General features: G+C 46.7%; 1 protein-coding gene across 1 annotated transcript in view; it reads left to right on the top strand.

The window, feature by feature from the left end:
• Positions 1 to 4,769: 4,769 nt before the first annotated feature.
• LOC309523276 (inositol polyphosphate 5-phosphatase OCRL-like) overlaps positions 4,770 to 17,727 on the top strand; it is a gene marked incomplete at both ends in the record, with an annotated part of 58,040 nt that continues 45,082 nt past the window's right edge. Inside the window, 4 exons of the mRNA XM_082207061.1 lie at positions 4,770 to 4,820; positions 7,079 to 7,186; positions 7,884 to 7,973; positions 9,786 to 9,839. Of these exons, the coding sequence (XP_082063187.1) occupies positions 4,770 to 4,820; positions 7,079 to 7,186; positions 7,884 to 7,973; positions 9,786 to 9,839 (303 nt within the window). The remainder of the gene's footprint in view (positions 4,821 to 7,078; positions 7,187 to 7,883; positions 7,974 to 9,785; positions 9,840 to 17,727) is intronic.

Genomic DNA, 17,727 nt, shown 5'->3' with positions numbered 1-17,727 from the left:
CCATATCGGTTTGTTATTTACCGTATTTTTTGCACCATAACACTCACTTTTTTCCTCCTAAAAAGTAAGGGGAAATGTCTGTGCGTGTTATGGAGGGAATGCCTACGGGTGGCATGCCTACGGATTTTCCTCCTCTAAAAACTACGTGCGTGTTATGGTTGGGTGCGTGTTATACAGCGAAAAATACGGTATTTATTATTCTGAAAATGAATCAAATGCAAGGGTGGCTACCTTCTCGTATAAATATTTTGATACGTGCTTTGCCCTCATGAATACATTTTTTTGTGAACATTACCTGGCTGGGTCAACCTTGAGAAATTCAGAGGTGTGAATTTCAAAAGATTGCTGTTTTGGTCTCCATATTTTCCCAAGAATTGTGAATTAGGTAAGTTTGCCTTTGAATGCAGCTAAATGGAGTTTATTTCCCATTGTTGTTTATTATGTGAAAAGCAGTCAAGGAGAAGCCTGAGGACTTGTGAGCTGAGAGGGTGGAAGCAGTTCAATTCAAATCCTAATTCTCTTGCTGATGTTTTGAAGGCGGACCATCTTCCTCACTCCGACCTCCTCAGAACCGGAGAGGCTGAAGACTGTGGAGAAGTTGAGACAACTGTGCCAGTTCCTGGAAGAAAAAGAAGAAGAAAAGCGTCTGCTGAATCATGTGGAAGAGGTGGGGAAGGAGATTGCAGGGAGAAGGGATGAGCAGCTGGTCAGACTCTGCAGGAAACTCTCCTCTCTTGAGAGGATCATCCAGGTGATGGAGGAAAAGGGTCAGCAGCCAGTGAGTGAACTGCTGCAGGTAAGACGGCTCCAGGAAAAGGCTGCCTCCCATCCTTTCTGTGGCCCTTTCATGTACGCAAGGAGTGTAGGGGCTCAGTTGACGGAGCCTCGAGTCAGCTTTGTAATGGACAGGAACACCCCAGAGACCTGGGATGCTGAACTCACCTGAAGGCCGACTAGAGATTCTTCAGTCTTCTTGAGGGAAGGGGAGGGGATTTTCTGCTCCTTGCTGATGATTTGCCTCCGAATGCCTTCCCGCTGGGCAATGCTGCCTTCCTGCCCTGCCCTGGGCTTCGCCAAGGATGCAGTCAGACCTCCTTCTGACATGAGCCAGTCTCTTGACCAAGCTTCTCTTCCCGTTCCCTCCACAACTTCTGGGTTGATCCCCTTCCCCATGGATCCTGATCGACCCAAAATGGTGCTCGGTCACAGTGACCAAAGAGCAAGACAGAGGGACTCATCCAGACTGCGCCACCTTCTCCACTCACAATCCCATATGGCCAGACGTACAAGTGCTTCTGAACGCCCTCTTTAAGGAGGCTAAGAAGGATGACATACTGGCAAAGGCAGGAGAAGCCCTATTACGGAATGATTACCAGATGTCCCCGTCTCCCGGGGACAGTCCCCGGATTTACAAATCTGTCCCCAACAAAATCCGTCCCCGGAATGTCCCCGGATTTCATATAAGGCCCCCAGATTTATATTTTAAGTGTTGTAGATTTATTAGTAGGGAATGAATGTTGCGTGATTGGTTCAACGGCACAAGACACATCATATGGGGACTTCCGGCGAGGCAAAATGGCGGGTGCCAGGGCAATGAGCAGCTCCTGAAGCCAGCCAGAGCCAAGTGCACTACCAGGCTGGCTCCGGGCTACTGAGACTGCCGCTACCGCTGCCACTGCCGAGGGGGAACCAGGGATGCCCGGCGCGTCAACTGGGGCTCTTTCTTACTCCAGCCTTGGCGTGCAGATCCCGGGTTCAGCCCCAGATCTCTGGAGCGGAAAGGCTCTTGGGCGTGAATATGAAAGGCAGCACCTTTCAGAATAGGGCATACTGAGCCAGTACAGATGAACATGACTATTGGTTCGCTTCCTCGGCATCCCAGAACTGTGAAGGTTGCCTCAACTGTTGAGCAGCACAGCTAAGGAAGAAGGAGTGGAGTGTCTCCGGGGGGAGCATAGCTCCCATTCCCTTCCAAACACACAGACAGGACAGTGTGGTGGCACCCAGGGAATAGTTGCAGCAGCCGGATGGCTGGCTGAAACACACACCATTGCACTCTTTTTGGATGGGATTCACTCTGAATCAGCCAGTTAGTGAACTTGGTGCTCCTGTGCAACAAACCCACTACAAAACTGCTCTTTCCCTCACACTTCCAGGTCCCTCCAGCGGGGCTTTTTGAGTGTGATGGGTTTTTCTCACTCCAGAGCAGTTTGTGTTTAAGCTGAAGGTCACCAGGAAAGCAAGGGAGACTAAAAAAATTGCATTTGTTAATATAATAAGGTTTTAATAACTCTAATAATGACTAACTCTGTGGAAATGACTGGAAAAAGAAAAAAAGGAAAATCAAGGCTTTCTACTCTTGGTTTCCTGGAAGAAGATCAAAAGACTCCCCTGGACTAGAAGAGACATCTCATTAACAACTGGAGAAATGCCAAAGAACTTTGGATATCTGCTTGGGAACTTTCTGTTGCAGTATTAATTTAACAAGGAGCCAGGAGTGAAACCGAAAGTAGACTGACCAGCTAGCTGAATCCAATTATATTGCTATGGGGTGGGGGGAACCTCTAACATTTTACTTTTCAATACTTGTACTTCCAGGGTGAATTGAATGGGTGGAGGGGGGGGTGGAGGAGAGGCAGAAAGAAGAGCTAACTTGTCCGTGGCTAGGGGGCGCAATCTGGACGGTTCTGTCGGGGCGCAAGATCACCTAACTACTGCTCTGCGCCTCTGGACCAGGGGTGGATGGTGCTCATTGGGACTGGGAGGGTGGAAGGCAAGGAGGCCAACAGTAGGTGGCGCCAGAGCCAAGGAGTGGCAGAGCAAATGCATTCTGTATCTGAGATGGAGTGGGAAGGGGCTGGCGGCCACCACAGCCATCCCCTGTCTGCCCTCATGGAGTGGCTGGAATCCACTGGGCTGAGATAACCGGCAGAATCCGAGACCAGGGAGAAGAGTCGGTGAAAGAAGACTGGAAGAAATTTAAAGACTATTTAAAGAAATATTGTAAAGTTAATGAATGTTAGAAAGATGTTGGATAGAAATTAAGCGGTTTCCAGCTGTAATGCTTTAGGAGATATGAAAAAAAAAGGATTATAAATGGGTAAAAATTTTATGGTAAGGATTTGCTGTACTAACAAACTGAACTGGAATACAAAGAAGGGAAGTATGAGGAGGTTGGAGGAAATAAGGGTATGGAAGTTATGTTATTGAAAATTAATGTGTGTTTTTAACTGCTTATTATTTTGCATGTTTATTTTTCATTTTTTCTTATATTTAAAAATATTTCTCAATAAATATCTTTTTTAAAAAAAAGAATCCACTGGGCAAATGCTCATCTTGCCAGAGTCTGGGTCTTCTGCTGTTGCTCTCTCAGAAACCGTGCCCAGGTGGGATGTTTCGTTTTTCATAGCTGCTTCATCCCTGAGGAAGTTGGAGGTGACGCAACTCCTGCATCTCTGTCGTGGGAAGGTTTGGGGGTAAAACAAATTCCACCCTTCTCCCTTGGCTCTGTGGAAAGAAGGCATCTTTACATTTTGAGCGCATTTCACAGGCCAGGAGCCAAGCACCGATTCCTGAGGGGGAGAAGAGGCCCAGAAAAGATGAGCCCTTCCCAGCCCAAAGGCGTTCCCCTGAGATTCAGCTTCCGGGCTATGGCTAACCAGGTTAGGAGCAGGAATATTGGGAGCGGGAAGGAACTGATGTCATCTGCCAGAGCAGCTGGCCAATTGAAGGGAATGAGGTGATAACAAGGCTTTCGAATCTGAACTCTTGTTTGCGGCTGATTAGGATAGAGGGAGGTGGAGAACAAGGGCAACCGGAAGCAGACTCTGGGTAGTTGGTTCCTTCTCTTTGTTCGGGTTCCTACGTCACACCAGCAGTTTAAATGGCAACACTCCTTTGCAAGATTGGCCGCCTTTTTAATTCTTTGTTATGGAAAATCAATAAAATGATAAGTTGCCCCTGCCAAAGGGTTGCATGACATCTGGCTGAAGACTTTTTGTGCTAAAAGTTGAAGCTATGCTGGGGTGTGTGTGTGTGTGTGTGTGTGTGTGTGTGTGTGTCTGTCCGTCCATGTGGCCGCTGTGTATTCCACATTCCACCCCCTCCAAAGAATCCTAAGAACCTTACTTTTCCTTTCACAGTGCTACGATTCCCAGCACCCTTAACAAACCATTGTTCCCAGGACTTTTTGGGTGTGGGTGGGAGGAATTGTGCTTTACATGTGCGGTGTGCAGGCATCTCCCAGCGCATGTGTGGGGGGATTCAAGACTAACTCTTATGCTTTTCTTCCTTAGACCAGCTTGAAGTTGAAAAAGAGGTTCTCTGCGTTGAGGAACACAAGCAATTTCACAGCGAAGCAGAACACGGGCCAAATGGTCACTCTGTCATTGCATCTGGTGAAGTCAGACTGGCTTTGCAAAGGAGCTTGCCCCTGAAGCCAGTTGGTTGCCTGCCTCTGGCTGGCTGGCGGCTTGGCACCAGCAAAACACACAGAGACAGCCCCACACAACCTCACACCCAAAGATTTCTGCCCATGCTTCAGACATGCAGCCCTAAGAGCAGCTCTGACTCCCACTCTAGGCCCCTCTGCCCCAGTCTTCCTCCTGATGTAGGCTACAGGATCTGGGAAGTCTGATCCAGCTTTGAGGTGTGGTTCCATATGGCCGTTAGTACTGTTGTGCTTTTGCCAGAGAGCCACGTGGTAAGGAAGATCTCCAAGCACGCTTCCTAGGGGGTCCTCTTTAATCCCCAAATGTGCCCACAAAGGCATGATCCAGCACCCTCATGCCACAGCTGCCTCTGGAGTGACCCTCCCTCCGGTAAGAGGCATGCCTCACAGCTGAGTGCCTGGTTGTTTGCGTAGGACGGAGGCTTGGAAATCTTGTGGGCTCCCAGATATTGCCAGATCTAATGGCCTTCTGCCTCAGCCAGCATGGCCGACAGTCAGGGGTGATGTAATCCAACAACATCTAGAGGGCCACACAATTCCCCATCCCTGGTCTAGTGAATTTGAGGTTCTTGGTTTCTCTCCCTCTGCCCCCTTTTGCCTGGAAAAGCACTTTGTCAGATTCCTTTGGAGGATTTGGGTGTGACAAGCTGTAGCAGCGCACTGAATAAAACAAATTTGAGAAGCTGAAATACCGGGCTGTTTTCTTTTCTAATAAAAATATTCACTGTGCAGTTCACAGGCAGGAAACACAATGTTGATATTGTCCAGGAAATGGGTTTTCAGTTGGAGGGAATGGGTTGCGTGAGAGCATATTATGTGGGATAACCAGTCTCATATAACCAACATGCTTCAGTCTAATTAGTGCATGAAGGGGTTAACATCATAGAGTAAGCTGTCTCTTCCCCTTACCTTGGGAGTCAGTTCTGATCTATTCTGGTATTCACTTCTTCAGCGTTTAATGTACTGTAGGTTTTTCCTGATTTTATGGTTTTATCTTTATGTAAACGGCTTTGATGTTTCTTACCATCTGGTGTGTATAAATTTTATGAAATAAATCAATAATTTTGAATAAATAAACAAACAAACAAACAAATAGGAAGCTGTAAAACCACAACCTCCGAAATGAAAGCTACTGTGCCTCCAAACGGATGTTTTTGCCTGGAGGGGGGCCGTATTCTGCAATGTGCTATCAATGCAATAATAGTGCAGCTTTCTAATGGACTGTCCACGCAAACATCATTCTGCTTTCTCAGTTGCTCTGCAATGCTTCGCCAGGGTTACCACATCATGGCCCCCTGGGGGTGCGCTCCTGTGTTGTAGCTCAGCAAAAGCAGGACAAAATTCCTCTAGTAAGGCTCACAGTGAGGGCTGCTGAGAGTTGGGAGAGATCTCGGAGGCCAAAGAGTTTGCTTTTCTGCTCAGTACAGGGGATCTTGCCAGCTCTTCACCCCTGACTGGCCGAAGATGCCCATCTCTCAGCGTGCCTGGATGATGACTCAGATGGAGCTGGACACACCATTCCTGAAGGATGCAATAATCTTGCAATTGTGGTGGACCAAATACATATCATTTTGTTCTGTGATGCGTCCCCTGTGCAACTATATTATTATCAGCCAGAGGGGCCCTCTTGAGCTATAAAGTGCAACTTAAGTGGGACAAATCCCCCCCCCCATAACATTTAGATGGATTTAGGGGAGTGCAACTGGTTTGGTCACCCTGGCGTGAAGCCTTGCGGGCCCCACAGGGGACACCACAACTATGATGTTGAATAGACGTTGAGAGGTGTGGGGGCACTGAATTTTGGCATCGTACAGGGCTCCCCTGGAATTTGAGATGCCATGGTTCACCACTGAAGAACGTTTGTGGTATGAAAAAGGTACCTGGTTTCAGCTGGAAGTTAGGGGGCACTGGTTGGAAGGGTCGGAGTATGTCTGTCCCGAAAGCTTTGCAGGCACGAACAGTACTGAATACAGTCGTGCATATAACTGCCCTCCTACTGTCATGAATAGAAACAATCTGTTTTACAGAGGCTGTTTAGCTTGCTCTTTTTACCCCTTTACTAGACAGGCTGTATTTCTGTGCTGTTTTCAGAGTCGGGAATGCCCATTCCTTCATGGCCAGCATGGAAACCCAGAAAGCTAGCCATTTAGGAGGTTTGCAAAGAGGACAAGGGTGTTACGGGGTAATCTTCTAGCAAACAAGCTTGGCACAGCAGATCTGAGAGGTGGTTTTCTGCTCCCGGAAAGCCAGCCTGGAAACCAGGTTGCCAGGTGAAGGAAGAATGGAGAGACCAACCAACTCACTTGCCTTCAAAGAATTTCTGGTTGCCTGTGGCTACTGGGATAGTGCTTAGATATCAGGCTGGCTGACACATCTTAAAAAATACAAGGGAAAAGCTTTTTTTCTTTCATTAGCAAAGCTCCTTTGGGGCCCCCGAATAGCTAAGCTGAGGAAGAAGTGGCTGGTCTTACTTGTTTGTTCTTGGTCCTGATCTTGCCTGCCCTTGTAATCCTACCTGCCACACACTCCTGTTGTCTTTCCATATTTAAGCAGCACGTCTGTTCCGATTGGAGTCCTATTCCTGCAGTTCCACATCCTTCTCTTTGGCACTTGGGCATTCGGTTCCAGGAGCTGGACCTGAGCACAGAGGCTTTCTTCTACTTGGACTCGACAAAGGAGCAAGAGTGGCTGACAGCTGTGGAAAAGGCTTTGCGTTCCAAATCCAAGTACAAAAAAGTAAGTCCAACCCCACCCATTTCTTCAGCAGCCAGACAGCTGTCAGGAGCTGGAGTGAGGAGGAGGAGGAGGTCAGCAAGAAAAAACACCTGGTGTCAGTGGTGTTTTATTCAAAAGAAGCCAACATTCTTCATTCAAAGAAACCCAAACCGTGCAGGCCTCGTGATCACAGAAACCTTTCCCAACAGCTCTTGCCCCAGTGAGGTAGTTGTGAAGGCTGAAGGTTGCTACCCTCCCACCACTCTCTGAAGTCTCCTCCTCCCCCAGCAACCTGAGACTCTGACACCTTGCCTGTCTTTGCTCCCTCCTCTTAATTTCTCTGTGTTCTGGGAGACCAGCAGGGAGGGGAGCTGATCGCAGCAGGATGGGGAGACCCCCTGGCTTCTTCAGCAGCCTGCCTGATCTCTGCCTCTTGACCCCCGCCTCCAGCCTCCACTTCTGCCTCGGATTCTGGGCTGCTGTTTGCCACAGAATCTTCCTGCCCTCCTGCCTCTTCAGTTTCCAACACCTCCTCTTGCTCACAGTCTGCTCCCTCTTCTCCCTCGGACGACCCCCCACCAGTTCCCTGGCTCTGAGCCTTCTTCCCTTGGGGGATCCCCAGTTGGTGCCACCTGCCACTCCTATCTGCATCCAGCCGGCCCAGGACAGCAAGCAATGAACAGAGCTGGTAGACATCCCAGTACCTTGCATCTTCTAGGTGCAGCTGGTCCGTCTAGTCGGAATGATGTTGCTCATCTTTGTCCGGAAGGACCAGCTCAGCCGCATCAAGGAAGTGATGAGGGAGACAGTGGGCACAGGCATCATGGGGAAGATGGGGAGTAGACCCTGAGAGCGGAATTCCCTACGTCTATCTTTCTGTCTGTCTATCTGTTTTTCTAATCTCTGCCAACCAGTTTCCCCCTCTTTCCTGCTTGCTCACTAACAGGCATCTTTGCTCCGCCCCTGCAGGGTAACAAGGGGTGTGTGGCCGTGAGGTTTGTCTTCAACAATACCAGCTTCTGCATGGTCAATTCCCACCTTGCTGCCCACGTGGAAGACTTCGGGCGCTGAAACCAGGATTACAAGGATATCTGTGCCCAGATGAGCTTCCTGCCCCCTGACCAGGGTCTGCCGCAGCTGACAATCATGAAAACGAGTGCGTTTCGAGGGCTTGGAGGGAGAGAGCCTTGGCTGATGTAACTTGCTGGTCTCCGATATCTGGAGAAGCAAATTGAGTCATGTTTCTGTAACTTTCCTGCCTGTGTGTAGCTCAGGGTAGGCAGCATTTGTTGTTGTTTAGTCGTTTAGTCGTGTCCGCCTCTGTGTGACCCCCTGGACCAGAGCACGCCAGGCCCTCCTGTCTTCCACTGCCTCCCGCAGTTTGGTCAAACTCATGCTGGTAGCTTCGAGAACACTGTCCCACCATCTCGTCCTCTGTCGTCCCCTTCTCCTTGTGTCTTTCCCAACATCAGAGTCTTTTCCAGGGAGTCTTCTCTTCTCATGAGGTGGCCAAAGTATTGGAGCCTCAGCTTCAGGATCTGTCCTTCCAGTGAGCACTCAGGGCTGATTTCCTTCAGAATGGATAGGTTTGATCTTCTTGCAGTCCTTGGGACTCTCAAGAGTCTCCTCTAGCACCAGAATTCAAAAGCATCAATTCTTCGGTGATCAGCCTTCTTTATGGCAGGCAGCATAGTGCTCTCCAAATGTTGATAGACCAAAATTACCATAATTGCTAAGAATTGGCCTTGCTGACTGGGGCTCATGAGAGTTCCACTTCAGCAACACCAGGAGGGTGCAGTGTCGGCGATCCCTGCTGCTGCAGCTGCAACACTAAGGTTTCTTCTAGAGCAGCCAGTAGAGAGCAAGATAAACCGAGTGGCAGAGATGTATTAGATTAGATTATAGCAAATGTAGGCAACTTCTCCAGTGACCGGGGTGGGAGTTGCAGTTTGTTAAGGGCAGTAACGCAAAAGCAGAGCGGCCATTTTACATGGAGAAGGTTCCAGGCTCAGTCACCAGTGTGTGCAGATCGGGCTGGGCATGATCTCTGCCTGAAAGCTGCTGCCAGTCCATGTAGTCAGTCCTGAGCTTGATGGGTCAATGGTCTGCCTCAATATAAGGTAGCTTCCTATGTTCCTGTGTACTACAGCAGGGTTTGGAGGGCCACAAGCGCCCTGCCCATGAATTCAAGAACCAGGGGAAATTCTAAAAGTCTTTGCTGGAAGGACATCAAATCAGGGGCCAGGTGAACCTCTTTGGGAGATTATTCTGAAAGGTCGGGTGCCATGACTGAAAAGGCCCTGCCATACTTGAAAGAGCAGGAGTTCCCTGGGAAAGGGATTCTAGTCAGTGGAGAGGCAGTGCAAACATAAGTGGGCCTTCTTCTGGTACCCTTTTCCCAAACCTTGAAACACTTGAAAGGCCAAATGGGATGCTCTGAATTGGGCCTGGAAGCAGTACAAGAGCCAGTCTAGTTCACAGAGCACTAGCCTAATATGATCATACTGCCCAATCCTAGTTATCAGTCTTACTACATATTGCAGGAAGTGGCAGCAGGCTGCCCCCCGCTCCCCGCCCCCGTGAGCTAGCCTGTAGCTGTGGTTGCTTTGCTTTTTTCCAGCACTGTCATCTGATCACTAAAAATGAGCTTCAGAGACTTCTGACCTACGACCAGGTGAGAGACATCTTTGTGTTATATGTGGTGGTTTAGGATATTGCCCTGTTTATTTCCTTTGTCTGGGATACCACAGCCTAGGCTAGAGAAACCACTTTCAGACAGGTATTCCGGGCGGCGTCAAGATGGCGATGAGGTAAGACGCATTTGCCGGAGTTCATCTCGAATCCTCTTTAAAATCTGTGTTGTGGCTCCCAGCCTTGCAAGTTTTTGCTGAAGATTGTATCAGGGTGTTGGAGCCCATGCCAGGAGTTCACATTGTTGATAACTGTAAAGCCTGCATCGTAAATCAGCTTTAATGAGCAGATAATTGTATTCTCCGGCAGCCTTGGTAGCAGCCCTCGACTTACTGGCTCTCCGCCAGCTCACATTCAGTTGTTATTTTTATTTCTACCACCTTTTACTACCTTTTAAGCACCGCTATTTTAAAAGACATATAACGATGGGCCAAGGCAAACGCCTAAGGGATTGTGACGAGGCTCTGCCCTCCCCAAGAGCCAAACAATTAAAAACCGACCCCCCCCCGTACCTGGCAAACGGAGTGACCCCATTGAACGCTGCTATAGGGTGAAAACTCAGAACCGTTTCTACCCTCTAACATCTCCAGAAACAACGTCAACACCAGAGGAATTATTTTTACCTCGGATTAAATCTGTGGACGGCAAGCTTGGAGGAGGAGGGTGTGTCCCACTGGGGGTGGTGCAGGACGCCGGAGCTGAGGACTGTGCAAGACAAGAACAACATGAACATCTCCATCTTGTGGTCAGAACCCTTAATTGCATATTCAAGAAGATTGATGTGCTATCCTCCCAGCTATGTAACCTCGAACAGAAAATTGATAACTTCTGGTCAAAGTTTAAACCAACTGTAGATACGGGGGAATTGAAGTGCCAGAGGTCCTTGCCTTCTACCCAAAAAAGAAGTGTGATCCCTAAATACAAACCAAATCCTGCACTGAAACATCAAGCATTGTCCCTGCAACCTAAGAAAATCTGCCTAAACATCGGGGCAGGGTCACCAAGGTGGCTTAAACTGAGTGGGGTTAAAAAGCACCTAAGCAATCTCCTAAACATAGAAATCTCACAATGCGATCTCATTGCAGTATTACCTTTGAACCAGCACCTCGGGCAACAGAAAGTGATGCTTGCGTTTTACTCTCCAAGGATTCCTTCAGCTATCATCAGGCAGAAACCACTCTTGGCTAGGTACGATATCATCCCAACAAGAGTTTTTATGGATAGCATGACCCACCCCCTCCTACTTGCCGGTCACGGCACGGAGTGGACTCTGTCGGAGAGGTCGGGAGTACCTCGGGACATCGAGCCTCCTCTCCCGGAGGATATCCATCCGTACCGAAACTGGACTCACCCTACGTCCCCACGAGCTCTAAAGAAACCCACTGGCGCAAGTAATTCTCTGACCCCGCCGGAGGAAAGAGAGCTTTTAGCCACCTTTGGCGACCTTCCACCGAGAGAACAAGAAATAATTGATAGACTAGAAGTACTTAATCATCAGCTCATACATGTCCAGAAGAACGGAAAAGTCCTGCCCACTTTTCAGGATTACCCTGCCAGCTTTTCGGAGTCGTGTTTTAAGGAAGCAGGAAGTCTTCCTCACCTTAGTCCTGCTCCTAAACCCATTCCTCCCCCATTTGTGGGCAAAACCCACCGGCGCTTGGCAGACCCAGGTCTTGCCCCACAAGTTGGTCTCTCACCTCAACTCTTGATAAATTTTGACTCGCCCTCCAAGAGCCCCCCGCTGAGGAGTGTAGCTCAGAGTTCCTTCCACCAAAACAATTCCTTACCATCTGATCCATCAATGCCAGAACTGGAGTCCTCTTATTCCCCTGAGCGGCATAGACCCGACATACGAACGGTACCAGTACGCCAAGCATCCCCTGTACCTTCACCAGCATCAGGTCATGGGAGTGCTCCACCCACATCAAAAAATGGCCCGGATTTGATTGAAGACCCGGCCGGTCATATAAATCAAATGGTTTCATCGGCGACCTTCAGCCCTCGCGGTGGGGCAGTCTCAGCAAATCCAGTGGAGTTTCCCACTGAAGTGTCCGCCCTTGGGTTACCCAGCGGGAGACCCGTTTTGTCGCCCCAGTCAGAATACTTCACTACCAACTTCAAGACCAGGTACCTTCAGCAGGTGCCTGCCATGCAAAGTAAAATAACTGACTTTTTCGTGGGGTCTGCCTTGCCTCCAAAGGACCCACATCTCTCCCTGAAATGACAGCGAATTGGTCACAACAGGAACTCCCCCCTATCAGTCCTCAGCTGGAACATTGCGGGCTGGAGGGGGAAAAAACTTGACCCAGAATTCTTGGAGTATATTAACCTGTTTCATATCATCTTGTTCCAAGAATCGTGGGAAGTAGAGAGAATTGCCCTAAATGGCTTTGAGCTTCTAGAACTCCCTGCCTGCCCCTCCCTGAAAGGAGGCCGCCCCAAAGGGGGCCTAATAATAGGCATCTCCCTCAACCTACACTCTAAACTTACTCTAGTACAGGCCTTGCCTCCTTACGCCCTTACCGGGCTGATTGCGGGGGAAAAGATCTCACTTCTAGTTACAAATGTTTACTTGCCACCCGGGGGTTCTTCCTCCGAACTGGGCTCTAAATGGGGCTCGCTAGAAGAGCATTTGCTCTCATGCTATGTTAAGTTTCCTAACACCCCGGCCATAATAGGTGGCGATTTTAATGCCCGCACAGCAGCAAATTGGGACTCGCTAACCAAAGCCAAATGGTGGGTTACCCCAAACCTTGATAATTATGAGCTGGAACATATCATGAGGAGAACTTCTAAAGACCAACGAGTTAACGAGGCTGGAGTATTCCTCTACCAAATGGCCATCCGTTTAAATCTGGTCCCCCTAAATGGAACATGCCACCCTGATATTCCAGGGGATCTCACTCATCTGAGCGTTAAATCAAACAGCGTTCTCGATTACCTGCTGGTTTCCAGTGATCTACTTAAGTGTATCTCCACCTTTAAGATCGAGAATGTACAATCTAGTGACCATCTTCCCCTTGTAGCCAAGCTCTCCCTGAACTGGCAGTCGGAGGCTCATAGACATGCGACCCAGATGGTAACCAACGAATCTCTCCAAGTAAGAGGAATCAAATGGTCGGAGACCCAGGCTCAAAGGTATCAGGAATTCTTTCAAAAAGAAATCCTCGGGCCCCATCCCTACATAGACTCTGCCTCAGACGAGTATAGTATAGTGTTGAAACGCTTCCACCACTATACGACTGATCTTACGTCCTTCTTCAGGTTACCACCCAAAATATTAAATCGAAATGAGTATAATTACGGTGCCCCCTGGTATAATTCTCAGTGTAAACAAGCAAGACAGCGCCTCCGTGCTATATATAATGTATACAAGACCTCCGAAGCATCTACTCTGCCAGCTAGTTATGCACAAGCCAAGCAAGTTTACAAACGCACGCAGAAAACTGCCAAACGCGAGTGGCAACACAATCGCTGGCAGGCCTTGATTACTGCTTCAAAATCACATAGATCCAGGGAATTCTGGTCTTTGATTAACAGAAGGGCGAAGAAATACCCAAGGGCAGTCATCCCTGCACCGACATGGGAATTGTTCCTGAAGAAATGTTTCTCACAGGCAGATGCTCCCTCCGACCATCTGATGCATCTGTTTTCCCACCTACCTATTTGGCCTCCCACCGATCCGGACGAAATAGCCAAGCTAATAGCCCAGCTGAAATCGGGCAAAGCCCCAGGGCCCGACCTGATCCCTGCTGAAGCCATCAAACTACACCCAAAATGGTGGGCTGACATCTTGGCCAAAACCTTCGACGCAATCAACGCCTCTGGTCTCATCCCCAAAATATGGAAGGAGGCCATTATAGTACCAATTCATAAAAAAGGTTCTCCAATGGAGCCGGAAAACTACCGTAACATCAGCCTCCTTTCGATTATAGGGAAAATTTATGCCAGCTTTTTGCTGACTAAACTATTGCGATTGGCAGATGAGACTAATCAGATTGGCCACAAACAAGCAGGGTTCAGAATTAAACGTTCTACAACTGATCATGCGATAGTTCTTTACCATCTGGCACGGAAGTACTCCTCCCCCCCCCCCGGGGCTACCTTTGTGCTGCCTTCTTAGATCTAAAGGCAGCCTTTGACAGCGTTCCTAGAAATATTCTTTGGGAGAAACTTGCGAAACAGGGCATTGATAGAAGACTCTTATGGCTTATAAGTCAGCTCCACGAAGGTACCCTTGCCAGAGTGAGACTTACTCCTGCGGGCGACCTCACAAATTCGATACCAATAAACAAGGGAGTGCGCCAAGGATGTATATTGGCTCCCTGCCTATTCAATCTATTCATCAGCGACATGCGAGCACCCCTAGTCAACTCATCTCCAAGTACACATGCGCCTAGACTAGTGGACTCCCGCTGTCCACTCCTTTTATATGCGGACGACGCGGTAATTCTATCTTATACACGTGTTGGACTAACCAGAGCTCTGAAGATCTTTGCCACGTATTGTCAACTCAACCAATTAACCATCAACCATGTTAAATCTAAGATTCTGATTTTCGCCAGAAGTCGGAGATTATACGAATGGAAGCTTGGTGGAGCAAAAATAGAGCAAGTCCTAAAATTTCAATACCTAGGAGTTATTTTTCAGTACAATTTGGGGTGGAAAGCACAAATTCAACACCTCCTTAACAAGGCCAAAACTCTGTCATATGCGCTCCTCCGATTTTTCTTTTCGGATGGAGCTTTGCATGTTCCCTCGGCCCTAAAGGTGTTCAAGGCAAAAGTGGTACCCGTGCTTGCTTATGCTGCCCCGCTCTGGGCCGTGATGACAGATCTTACTCCTCTTGAGACTTTGCAAAACCAATTCCTACGTCGGCTCCTAATGCTCCCCCTGTGCGTAAGCAACGCAGCCATCCGATTAGAATTGAAGATCGCTTATTAATTAACACTTTTTTATGTTTCCTGGCCACGTGTGTCTCCTGAAGACAAATAATATCTAAATTTCTCCTTAATTAATAAACGACTGGGGAATGAATTTGAAACCTTGGATAAGGTAAAAAAAAGAGGGGTGGTGCTGTATATCAGTAATAAAATAGAGGCCAAAACAATGTTCAAAGATGAGGAGGGGAGGATGATAGGGGTCAACATCAATTGGCAAGGGGAAAAGCTATTGATAGTGGGGATTTATGCCCCGAACGGAAGTAAAACCGAATTTTTTAAAAGATTAGAAGAGAAATTAATGGATTATGTGGATCAAAAAATAATATTAATGGGGGATATGAATGCAGTAGTTTCGCTTGAGATGGACAGACTCAGGGATAGAGCAAACAAGGATGGGAAGCTACCAAAGTCATTCTTTTCGATGGCGGAAAACTGCAGTTTAGTGGACATATGGCGTCTGAGACACCCGCTGGAAAAGCAATTTACCTTTTACTCTGAGCCCAATCAGTCCTTCTCCCGATTAGATCAAGTTTGGATTTCAAAAGAACTTTGTCCAAGAGTCAAAACTATAGAAATAAAACCGAAGGTAATATCAGATCATAACCCGGTAGAGATGGAACTTGAGAGCTTAGAGAAAAGACCCTATAGATGGAGACTAAAAGATTATCTGTTAGACGATGAAAAGGTGGTGGAAATGGCAAGGAAAAAACTAACAGAGTACTTTGAGGATAACAGTGACAAAGGAACAAAGGAAAATATAATTTGGGATGCAGGCAAGGCGGTAATAAGAGGGTACTTCATCCAACAAAACGCAATCAAAAACAGAAATAAGGAAAAAAATAAAGAGGAAATTCTAAGACAAATAATGGAAAACGAACGTAAATTAGTCCAAAAACCCAACTGTTCCAAAACAAAAGAGAGAATAAAAATTTTACAAACCCAGTTTGCTACAATAATAAATAGAGAAGTAGAGTGGAATATAAAAAGACTTAGACAAAGAAACTTTGAATTTGCCAATAAACCAGGTAAATGGCTTGCCTGGCAAATTAAAAAAAGGAAAGATCAAGGGACAATAAACAAAATAATGGTAGATGGGGAAGAAAAAAACGACCCCAAAGGAATAAGGAGTGAGTTTATTAATTATTATAGAAATCTGTATAAAGATCAAGAGAAGATAGGTCAAAGGAAAATAGAAAGATTCTTGAAGGAAAAAGGGGGACAAAAAATTTCAAGGGAAGGAAAGCAAAGATTGAATACCCCAATAGAAAACGAAGAAATAGAAGAGGCAATCAGAGATTTAAAGAGGGGCAAAGCCCCAGGTCCCGATGGATTTACTGCCAGCTACTATAAAGAAATGAAATCTGTCCTGGTGGGCCCCCTGAAAAAGATCATGAATATAATATTAAAGAAAAGGGAAATCCCAGAAACCTGGAAAGAGGCGTATATTACGTTTCTCTCCAAACAGGATGCGGATTTAACCCAAGTCAAAAATTATAGACCAATCTCTTTGCTTAATGTAGACTATAAAATATTTGCAGGAATTCTGGCAAGAAGATTAAAGAATGTGCTAGCAGAAGTCATCCATAAAGATCAGGCAGGATTTCTGCCAGGACGACAGATGAAAGATAATATAAGATATATTATTGATATGTTAGAATTCTTGTCTATTAGGATTGACAAACAAGCTACAATGATGTTTATCGATGCCGAAAAGGCGTTTGATAATGTGATTTGGAAGTTTATGCTTAAAAACTTAGAATATATGGATGTAGGCAGTGATTTTTCAAACGCGATGAGGGCAATATATACGGATCAGAAGGCCAAATTGATCGTAAATGGTATAATAACAGAAGAAATCAAGATAAAGAAGGGAACAAGACAAGGATGTCCACTCTCTCCGTTATTATTCATAACAGTGTTAGAAGTCCTCCTAAATTCAATAAGGCAAAATGTAAACATAAAAGGAGTGACATTAGGACAGAATGTATATAAAACTAAGGCCTTCGCGGATGACTTAGTGGTGATGACGGAAGATCCTCTAACATCAATAGGAGAGATAATGAAAGAAATAGAACTATTTGGAGAGGTGGCTGGGTTTAAACTAAATAAGACTAAAACAAAAATGATATGTAAAAATGTAGATTTAAGGACAATAGAAACAATACAACAGCAATCGCAGATAGGAACGGCTAAAAAAGTGAAATACCTTGGCATCTGGCTAACATCTAAAAATATAGATTTATATAAAAATAACTACGAGCCGGTGTGGAGGGAAATAAAGAAAGATTTAGAAAAATGGGGGCGGCTAAAATTGTCAATGTGGGGAAGAATGAATATGATCAAGATGTCTGTTCTATCAAGATTGATGTTCCTATTTCAGTCTATCCCTATAATAAAAGGGGGTAGGACTCTAAAAGAATGGCAGAGGACAGTCTCGAGATTCATATGGCAGGGCAAAAAACCCAGAATCCAATTTAAATTACTAACGGACATAAAAGAAAGGGGGGGTTTTGCCCTGCCAGATTTGAAGCTATACTACGAGGCAGCATGTATAAGTTGGCTTAAAGATTGGGTCAAATTAGAAAATACGGAGCTGCTCGACTTAGAGGGCTTCGATAATCATTTTGGATGGCACGCCTATCTGTGGAAGGATAAAATGAAAATACACAAAGGATTCGGCAATCATATTTTCAGGGGATCGTTAATTGAGGTGTGGGAAAGATATAAAAATATATTAGAACCCAAAACACCACACTGGTTATCACCCCTTGAACTAATCAGCAGGAAAACTACCAACATGGGAGGAAACTGGGCAACATACAATCAGTTAGTGACTAAAGTAGATGGGAAATGGAGAACCAAACCTTACGAGCAGATAAAAGAATATGTTTACGACTGGCTTAACCACCAGCAGGTTAATCAGATGCT

This window comes from Podarcis vaucheri (assembly GCF_965113315.1).
Source record: "Podarcis vaucheri genome assembly, chromosome: W".
Taxonomy (NCBI): Eukaryota; Metazoa; Chordata; class Lepidosauria; order Squamata; family Lacertidae; genus Podarcis; species Podarcis vaucheri.
The sequence above is the reverse complement of the archived record's forward strand: the minus strand, read 5'-3'. Positions and strand labels throughout refer to the sequence as shown.